At 34.8% G+C, this 10583-nt stretch overlaps 1 protein-coding gene across 1 annotated transcript; it reads left to right on the top strand.

Annotated features, from left to right (window-relative positions):
* The first annotated feature begins 1792 nt into the window (after positions 1 to 1792).
* Positions 1793 to 6232, top strand: LOC107781511 (putative polyol transporter 4). The gene is made up of 2 exons (XM_016602224.2): positions 1793 to 2575; positions 4537 to 6232. Exons 1-2 carry the CDS (start codon positions 2344 to 2346, stop codon positions 5895 to 5897), a joined length of 1593 nt encoding a protein of 530 aa, XP_016457710.1. The 5' UTR covers positions 1793 to 2343; the 3' UTR covers positions 5898 to 6232.
* Positions 6233 to 10583: the final 4351 nt, after the last annotated feature.

Here is a 10583-nt window from a genome sequence, read left to right on the forward strand (position 1 = left end):
ACGGACTCCAGCTAATGTGAACTGCTACAACTTCAGAAGATAGGAAATCAATACAAGGACATGATACCCTTGTGTTTCCCTGACAGCAGTACGAAATCAACTGTCTACAGCTGGAAAGTGACTGCTTGCACTGTACATAGAAACAGTGCAGCAGAGTTCTGCAGTCACTTCTCATTTGTCTTACCAAGTGATTACATCATTCAAGTGATGTCATCCATGTTGTATTAACGTTAAACTTTACAACAAAACATCACTTGAACACTTGAGAATTCATTCAACCATTCAAGCATCTGACATCCAAGCATTCAATTCTCAAGTGCATCAAGAACAAAGTTTAACACTACTATGGACCAGTTCCTAGAGCTAGTAATTTGTATGTCCTTAGTTGAGTTGTAACTTTGTGATTGTTCTTCATTGTAATTCCTACTTTGCTTATTTAGAAGCGTTACTTAGGAACCTCTTGTGAAATTATAAACCCTTAGTGTTTGTGTCGTGACTAGAGTTAGTCATGAGTTGAAGTCTTTGTAATATGTGTATTGCAAAGTGGCTTGTAATAGGTGTATTACAAGTTAGTGAGAGATTAAGAGTTTAATTCCTAAAATACATAGGTTGTAATCTAAAGTTTGCTCAGTAGTAAAGTTAAAATCCTACCAGTATAGGTCGTGGTTTTTTATCCCATTGAAGATGGATTTTTCCACGGAAAAACTCCCTGTCTTATTTACTTACTGTTTCATTAGCATTTTCAGTAGAAGCTCATAAAGGACCTGATCTTTCTATAATTTGGTGGACTCATATATTCTATCAGTAAATAGTGTTGAAAAATAATTTAATCGCTCACATAATCACGCGTTTGGATATAACTACTAAAACTGATGATAAGTGAGTGTGTTTGTTAACAAATTTCTAATTAGAAAACAGTATCCTTACATGAAAAAATGGAGGTGTAAGGGTTTTATTTTGGTAAGAATTTTATTATAAGAAGATATAAGAGATAAAAATAAAATAAAAATTGTCACACCAAAAGTACTCGAACTAAATTTTTTTTGGCAGTAACCAACTAGTGGCTTTTGATTTGATTTTAATATATAAACACTTGACTTAAAAATAATTATGGTATTTATCAAAAACTTCTACCAAACATATAAATAAACCAAAAGTGCTTAAATCCCTATCTAAAGTCTAAACTAGGTGGAATTAAACCAGCACAAAAACCTTAAAATAGGAAAAGAGCACGTGGCAAATGAGAAAGAAAAAGGAAACGAAAGGGCAGAGCAATTATTTTTTTTGTAGATTTTGAATAGATATAAAAGGAAAAACACATTTAAAGTGTAATTACGCAAAAATTATGGCCTTGACAATAAACTTCTTGACTGAAATAGTGGTTTTAACACAGACAATGGAACACAACGTTGATAAAATCCTTCGCACAACGATAGTACCTTCAAAGAAACTCCTATAGTATTAATTAGGCTACTAAAAGTCTAAAATTGATATAAGAACATAAAGTTTACTGAGAAACAATTGTTGTTTTTAGAAATACTGCAAATTTGCTAAGTCTACAGCTATAGCTTTGAAAGCTTCACATTCTTTATTTTGGTCAAGTCAAGGACGTGTGATGTACTCCCTCTGTGTTCAGTTATTAGAATCTATTTTCGTTTTGGTCCGTTTCAAAAATAATAACCTCTTTTTAAATTTGGTAATAATTTAATTTTTACTTACAATTCTATAACTTTTATAACCACACAAATATTTTAACTTGTTTAGAACCATAAATTTAAAAAATAGGTTTAGATACATTGGAACGGAGATAGTACTGCCATTTCACTAGTAAACCTATTGCGCTTACATACCAAAAAAAAAAAGTCCCACTTGCCTATTTTCCTTAATTTTTAATTCTTTCTAATTGTCTTCCAGATCTTGATTTTGGAACTGAAACCCAATTCCTAACTCCATTCTTGTGTTTTTAGACCCAGTTCAACCCATCTAATCAAGAATTGAAAGACTTTTAGTAGCTTCAAAATTTCTGTTTTTTCAGTTAAAGATTGGATTTTTGAATCAAGAGTAACTTCACGTTTCAGTTTTTCAGTTAAAAATTGGATTTTTGGGTCAAAGTAACTTCAAGTTTCAGTTTTTTCAATTAAAGATTGGATTTTGGGTCGAAGTAACTTCAAGTTTCTGCTTTTTCAGTTAAAGATTGGATTTTTGTAGTTTCAGTTTTTCAGTTAAAGATTGGATTTTTTGGGTCAAAATAACTTTAACTTTCTGTTTCTTCAGTTAAAGATTGGCTTTTTGTAGTTTCAGTTTTTTCAGTTAAAGATTGGATTTTTGGGTCAAAGGGGGTAGATGGGTATGTCAAGTGTCCAAGAAAATGGACATGGGGAATTGGGTTTGTCTGATTTTCCTTTAGGGAGCAAGAACAAGTACAAGAGAATGGTCTCTGAGTTAACAGATTATGATGGAGATGATGATCCTTCACACCATCATCATCAAATGGAGAGGAGAAGAAAGAGTACAAGGAAATATGTCTTTGGTTGTGCTGTTTTTGCTTCTCTCAACAATGTCCTCCTTGGCTATGGTAAATCTTTTATCATTACATTTTATATGTCCGCACTTACCTACAAATGATGAACTATTCTCCTGTTTGTGAATCTTTTTTGTGTGGTACATACCTAGACTAAAAGAAAGTATAAACCAATGTGTTTGTAACTATGCTAAATGGCTAATTGATATCAACAACAACAACAAACCTAGTGTAATCCCACAAGTGCGGTCTGCGGAGGGTAGAGTGTACACAGACCTTACCCTATCTTGTGAAGATAGAGAGGCAAATGGCTAATTGATATCAAACCAGGAATTTTTGACTCATCAAATAGTGAAGAATGGAATTGAAAGTCAAAGTATTAGTATTTCTAAGCCTTCTTAAAGCCAGGGGTAAGGTTTGCGTACACTCTACCCTCTCCAGACCCCACTTGTGGGATTACTCTGGGTATGTTGTTGTCGTTGTTGTTGTTGTTGTATAATGAAACTAGTTGTGACCTTTTGTCATTCTTAAATGTTGACTTTATTCAAGATTTATGTTGAAGTTCTACACTGCTACTCTACCTTGTGATTTGCGTTGTGGCTTCTGATGGGGACTCATTTGTAGTACTGAAGGAGATGTTATGATTCTAGAATATTGGTGATAATTAAAGTAGTAAACCAGCAAGTTATTGGATGCTTGCCTCAGGAAAAATGTATGTATCTTGCATGATTTTTTAGGACGAGACATGAGCGTCTAATACATATAGTAATGAGGAATTCTACCTACATCTTTTGTAATTTCTGATCAAGCACAATGCTGTTGTCAGATGATTTACTATCTCGTCGACTTTCACATAAGAACATCTGCTGGAATGTAATCTTTAGAGACTGTAATTCATGTTTGAAGCCTAGAAATCCTTTGGAAGAGCAATTGGTAATTTTTCCGCTAATCATATTGTTCCAATCTTGGAGTTCTAGGGATGATATTATATAACGTGATTACATATTTGGGATGGATTAGAGCCTTACACCAAAACTGTTAAAGGAGGGAAAAGACTCGCTCCTTTACAAGTTAAAAGAAATGAACTCTTGAGCAAAAAACATTACACTTTCTTCAATAAATAAATGAACAAAGATGGTTCCTGCTGCTATATTTTGGTGCTTATGGACAGAAAGGAATCAAAGATGCTTTGATGGCATCTCAACTGCTAGATACCTACTCAAGGCTAGATGTTTGGTCACTCTTTTTAGTTGGGTTAAACTCTCCCCTATGTATAACTCTGACCAATTTATGGAATTTATCAGCTCTCTAGTCTTATGATAGATTTTTTGTTGCTCTCTTCTTAGGAGCTGATATCTTCTTTTATTTTGTAATACGTGCATCCACTGGATGCTTTTGTCAATAATACACCACTTCATCAAAAAAAAAAAGAATCATTAAAAAGTCTTAGACTTGGCAATGAAGCCCTAATATGACTAAATAAGGTCCGCAGCTTCCTAGGCAAATCAACTTCCCTGGATTCAAGAACATCTTGTCCACTTTGAGAAACAGCCTTGAGCAGTTCATCAGCAACAGAATTAGCTTCTCTTGAACAATGTATCAAGGAGAAGTACATATGGATAGAGCTTCTATTACAGAAATAATGTTGCCTCATCTTCTTTGCATTAATGCAGAAAACGTTAACTAATTCCAGGTGATGCAATTTTTAGTTCATTATTAATGGAGAAAGTTACCTACTTTATCTAGTGGAATTGAAAAGAAACAGTGACAATTGTCATCTCCTTTTACAATTTTGCGTAATACTTAGTGATATATGTTACAATGCACTTTGAATATGTACTACCTGGTGTCGGAGTAGGGGAATATAAAGCCCGAGGTGGAGAGGGTGGAGGCGGGAGGGGGAGAAATGCTTTGAATATATTCATCAATTTATTCAGCACACTCTGTGTGCCTTTTCGTAAAGGTTTATTAACTAGCCGAGTCTTGATATCAATGTGTGTGTTTTTGAAATGCAGATGTAGGTGTGATGAGTGGAGCAATCTTATTTATTCAAGAAGATTTGAAAATAACAGAAGTGCAACAAGAAGTTCTAGTTGGTGTTTTGAGCATAATTTCACTTTTGGGTAGCTTAGCTGGTGGGAGAACATCAGATGCAATTGGTAGAAAGTGGACAATGGGGTTAGCTGCTGTTATTTTTCAAATAGGTGCAGCTGTAATGACCATTGCTCCTTCGTTTGAAATACTAATGGTAGGAAGGATTTTAGCTGGAGTTGGCATAGGCTTTGGTGTCATGATTGCACCCGTCTATATAGCTGAGATATCGCCAACTATTGCTAGAGGCTCGCTCACATCTTTTCCTGAGATTTTCATAAATCTAGGAATTTTACTTGGTTATGTATCTAATTATGCATTCTCGGGTCTTTCAGCACATATAAGCTGGCGGATAATGCTAGCTGTTGGTATTCTTCCCTCAGTCTTTATCGGAGTTGCTCTCTTCATCATCCCCGAGTCACCTAGGTGGTTGGTCTTGCAGAACCGAGTAGACGAAGCGAGGTCAGTGCTAATGAAAACAGATGAAAACGAGTCAGAAGTTGAGGAGAGACTAGCCGAGATACAACAAGCTGCTGGAAGCACAAACACAGACAAATATGAAGAGAAACCCGTTTGGCGTGAACTTTTGACGCCCTCTCCTGCTTTACGTAGGATGCTGATCACAGGTATTGGAATTCAATGTTTCCAACAGATTACTGGAATTGATGCTACTGTTTACTACAGTCCTGCAATTTTCAAAGCAGCTGGTATTGAGGATGAATCAAAACTTCTCGCTGCCACGGTGGCTGTTGGAATCAGCAAAACAACATTTATACTAATAGCCATCATTCTCATTGACAAAGTCGGACGAAAGCCATTGCTCTATGTGAGCACAATTGGTATGACTACATGTTTGTTTGGCGTGGGGATCACTCTAATTTTACTGAAACAAGGATCAATTAGCATCGCGCTAGCAATACTATTTGTTTGTGGGAATGTAGCATTCTTCTCAGTGGGCATCGGTCCAGTCTGTTGGGTTTTAACATCAGAAATCTTTCCCTTACGGCTTCGTGCTCAAGCATCAGGGCTCGGGGCAGTAGGTAATAGAATGTGCAGTGGCCTGATCGCAATGTCTTTTCTCTCTGTTTCACGTGCAATTACTGTTGGTGGAACTTTCTTTATCTTTTCAGTAATCTCTGCACTGTCAGTTGCATTTGTCTATAAATATGTTCCAGAAACGAAAGGCAAATCGCTGGAGCAGATTGAAATGTTGTTTCAGGATGAATACGTGTTACAAGGAGGTGAAGTGCAACTTGGAGATGTTGAACATCTGGTGCAGAAGTAGTGGTCTTCGGAAAGTTTCCAAAATACAGCGCTTGTACCAGGAAATACGACACTCAACGATTACCTATTATTTACCCTGATTGATTGATTTATTATTCACCAGATTTGAGTGGTGGAGTTTAGGAGAGACTACTTCATGTGGCTATCTGCAAATGCCACTACAGCGTTCCCCTTTGAACCGTTGGAGGAGAACGGGAGATCACACGATACATCTCTTACTTATAGTAAGACAGAAAAACTGATGTTTAAGACAGGAAATGTAACTCTATTTATGGAAAGAATCACATGTATAAGACTCATGCTGGATATATTTCAAAATATCTATTGATTTATTGGTTAAATGAAAAGATGAGGGTTACTACTTTGGTGCAAACTTCACAGCACTGTTTATGCAAATGATTTATGTTAGAACCAAAGCAGATTCTGTTGTTTACTCTCTTGGAGCCAAATATTTGGGAAACTGCAGCAATTCTGTTTCTTGAATTGTTAAGCTATCAACAAAACGAGCCACCGAATTTACATTAGAAATCGCCAACCGAATTTACATCAGAAATCGCCAACATGAACACAAACGACATCTTGAATTACGTATGGAATCGGTCGGGGCAAGCACATCACTCGTTCTCGCAGCCGTTGTTGCAGCTGATAGACTCAAAAGTAAGTGGGGCAGACTTCAAGTCGCACTGTCCTGCTTCACATAACAAAATTTTCTGTTTTCAACCCCGCTCCTCGCTCAACCCCGCTCCTCGCGTAGACCTAAATCACATAAATGGAAATTTTCTTAAAAGACTAGCATCTCTTGGAATTCGTACAGATCAAATGAGAAATAAAGCGCAATGAAACAAAAAGACATATTTAGACATCACCAATTAGCTAAGATTAACTTTTGGTCATGTTACTGTGTTTATTATAGGTCTAATATTTTTTAGGAGTCCTTTAGTCTTGTCACATATTTATATTTAAATTTTGTTTTATACTCTTATAAAATTGAACTGCTATGAATTTAAATAGAGCGACATGCATGCATGGAAAACAAAAATTCATATAAAACCATCCGAACTTGCTTTGGTTGAAGCATAATTGTTGTTGTGATTTAATATTACAATCATTAATCCATATGTTTGTTTTATATTACAAGCAAAATTTCCTACCCGTTTCTCCTTTATATTATTGATGAATGATTAGTTGGATGAAAATACTACTTCATATTTTAGCAAAAAAAAATTGATTTTTACTTCTTCTTCTTGACTGTGGAAAAGATCGAAATTGCCCGAAAGCCTAAAAGAATGAAAATGGAAGCCTTGAATTCATTCCATATTTTCTCTTTAACAAACAAAATTCATCTTGGTTTGAAGAATGACCTATTTTCCTTGTATGACAAGTTCTTAGAACATGACTTTGTAATCACAACGTAGGAAACTTCTAATTCTTTTACAAGCTTTGTCTAATATAGGATTTTTAGCATTATACTAATAAAATCATATTTTTTAAGAGTAGTCAAACTTTTTTATAATATAGTTCCCTAGGATTATGCGTGATTGCTCAACTTATAATATGAATTACCACGTCCTAGGTTTTGTCTTCATTAAAAGCGCACAAATATCTTAGGAATAATCAGTAAATGTTGCGGTAGAATGATAAATATTCTTTTATTCTTAACTACTGAATGTCTTTGGTTTAAACCTTGAAAATAGAGTTGCTTTTGATAGAGACGACTTTACTCCAAAATAGGATGTCCCTGGCTCTTAACGTAAATCTGAATTAATTGACTAGACACTGAGTGAAAAACAAAAATAAATAAATATCTTGCGAGCATATAAACAAAAAATGGACACTTCCATTAATAAATTGACATGGAATTAATTTTCTATTTTAGAGATCAAAGTACTGCAGCCGCACCATGACATCAATGTTGATCATTAAACATTTAAACCCTAATCATTAGCTATCTAACCGGCCACAATATTAAGATTTTTCATCTTTTATTATTTTATAATTTTTAAGCTTATCATTTTCTCGAAGATGATCTCATGGGACGGCCAATGGACCCACTTTTGTCAAACAAAATATTTGTCAATATTATACCAAATTCCAGTTAGATTTTAAAAAAGTAATTAACCACGAAAAGCATGCTAAGTATACAATATGTAACCTTTTGTTGTTAATCCAAGATATATATTCCCTTTGTTCCAAAAAAAAAATGTGGATTTGGAAGGCGAGAGTCTAACTTATCTAGTTTTGATCTACATTAATGTCTCAATAACAACGGCAACAAACCCTATGAATTCCTGTAAGTGGAGTCTAGGGGTAAGATATACACAGCCTTATCCTATTCTGAAAGAGCAAAGGAGCTGTTTTCGATATACCTCGGCTGAATCTGTATTAATGAGTAAAAAATTTAAAATTCTTTTGAAATAAATTTAACTACTTGAAAATAATATAGGAAGGCATATATAATAGTCAAAGAAAAATAAACTTTTGTACAAATTGTTTTGTACATTTGTACCATTCGTTATGTAATACGTAGTACTTTTTGTTGCTCTAGATGCTTGAGTGATGACTGCTACCTAAATCGTGAGTTATATACCGTAATCACGAACTAGAATTTTTTTTATTTTTTTTATTTTTATAGTGTGTTTAGTTTAGTGTGATAGAAGTGACTCTTCGAAAAATATATTTTTCGATGTTTTGTTGGTGAGTGAAAATATTTCCCCAGAAAGATATAATTAAAGATTAATAATAATATTAGCAAATCAACGAGTGTTTTAACAAAAAACTTTAAGTATTAAAGATTAATAATATATAATACGTTTATGTATTGGTAAAAATAAATATTACACGTGGATTTATATGAGTGGCTGATATGACAAGACATGTGGATCATTAAGAAAGCGACAGCTGGAGAGATGCATTGAAAGAGGCACGAGTCGTAATAGATATGAGCAAATCATCCACGAGAGAAAAAGATATGCTCGCACAAGTTTAAATGGTTATATGAAGAGGTACCGTCGGAATGAATAAAGACAACAAAAAGGAAAGATTCATGAATCATCAAGTAATGAGCGTGAATGATCTCAAACGCTATAGAATCTTCATGAACAGTTACGATTATCAATTATAACGTCTCATTAATATCTTTAATGCTCATAATGATTCGGTCATAAAAGGGGAAAGACGTAGTACTTATAGATTCCTATATAAGGAAAAGACATATCATTTGTACAGACACTTTTTGATTATTATTGGAATACAATTACTTTCTTTTGCTTTCTATTGATTACTTTGCTATTTCATATTCTAATTTTCTTTCTTGTCACTGTAATGAGATCGAACCCCAATAGAAGAAAGCAAGATTTCTGGTGCGAGTTTCATAATGATCACGGTCATAAAATATCAGATTGCAGATTGCTACAAGATGAAGTAGAGCACTTACTAAAACAAGGCTATTTAACCGACTTGTTTAGTAAGAAGGGTAAGCAAGCATATATGAAAAATAGACAAGAGCCACCAAAACCTCCGTCACCAAAAAGAATGGTTAAGTGATAAGCGGAGGAGAGGAGGTCAACGATGTGACATATAAAACTGCGAAAAAGGTGTCAAAAGTCACAGTTACCCACAGAAAGCGAGTACGCCAAGTTTTGGAAGAAGACAACATAACATTTGATGATGCAGACTCAGATGGCGTGATGATTCCACACAATGATGCACTGGTAATATCTTTACTTGTACATGATACTAATGTGAAACGAGTTTTGATTGATCCATGTAGCTCTATAAATATCATTCTTTTAAGAGTGGTAAATGAGATGCAAACTGGTGACAAGTTGGTACCCAAAGCACGTACCTTCTCTGAATTTGACAATTCAAGCGTTGTTACAAAAGGGGAGATAATGCTCACTATATTCGCAGAAGGAGTAGTCAAAGATACAAAATTTTAACTAATAGATATGGACATGGCATACAATATGATCCTCGACAGACCTTGGATTTACGAGATGAATGTTGTTCTATCTACCTTACATCAAGTTATTAAGTTCCGTTCACAATAGGGAATTAGACAAACATGTGGTAATCAACAGGCTTCTAAAAGTATCAATTCAGTGGTAGATTTACGCATAAAAAATGACGTTGCAGACAAAAAATAGCACAGAATTCAGTTGAGGATTTAACAACACAAACCTCAACTACAGATGGACAAACAGATGTAGACTCAAGGCCTGATACTATTCAAGAGCCAGAAGAGAACGAAAACATCAAAACAACAATAGAGGATCTCGAAGCGGTGGTGCTGTTTATACATTGGCCGGACAGAAAAGTTTACATCGGAAATAACCTGAGCCTAGAGATGAAAGGTAAGTTAATTGAATTTTTAAAAGCTAACACATATTGCTTTGCTTGGTCGCATTCAGATATGACAGGTATACCATCTGAGGTGATGACCCATAAGTTGAATAAAGATCCAACGTATCCACCTATCAAATAGAAGAAAAAGAAGCAAGGATCCTTCAAAAACCAGGTGATTCAGGATGAGGTACAAAAGCTTTTAAAAATCGGGTCTATCCGTGAGGTAAAATATCCTAATTGGCTAGCTAATACTGTTGTGGTGCCCAAAAATAATGGTAAGTGACGAGTTTATGTAGACTATTGTCACGTCTTTAGTTGTTAACTAAGTACACGTGCGACACTT

Source organism: Nicotiana tabacum, chromosome 8 (assembly GCF_000715075.1).
Source record: "Nicotiana tabacum cultivar K326 chromosome 8, ASM71507v2, whole genome shotgun sequence".
In the NCBI taxonomy this organism is placed as follows: domain Eukaryota; kingdom Viridiplantae; phylum Streptophyta; class Magnoliopsida; order Solanales; family Solanaceae; genus Nicotiana; species Nicotiana tabacum.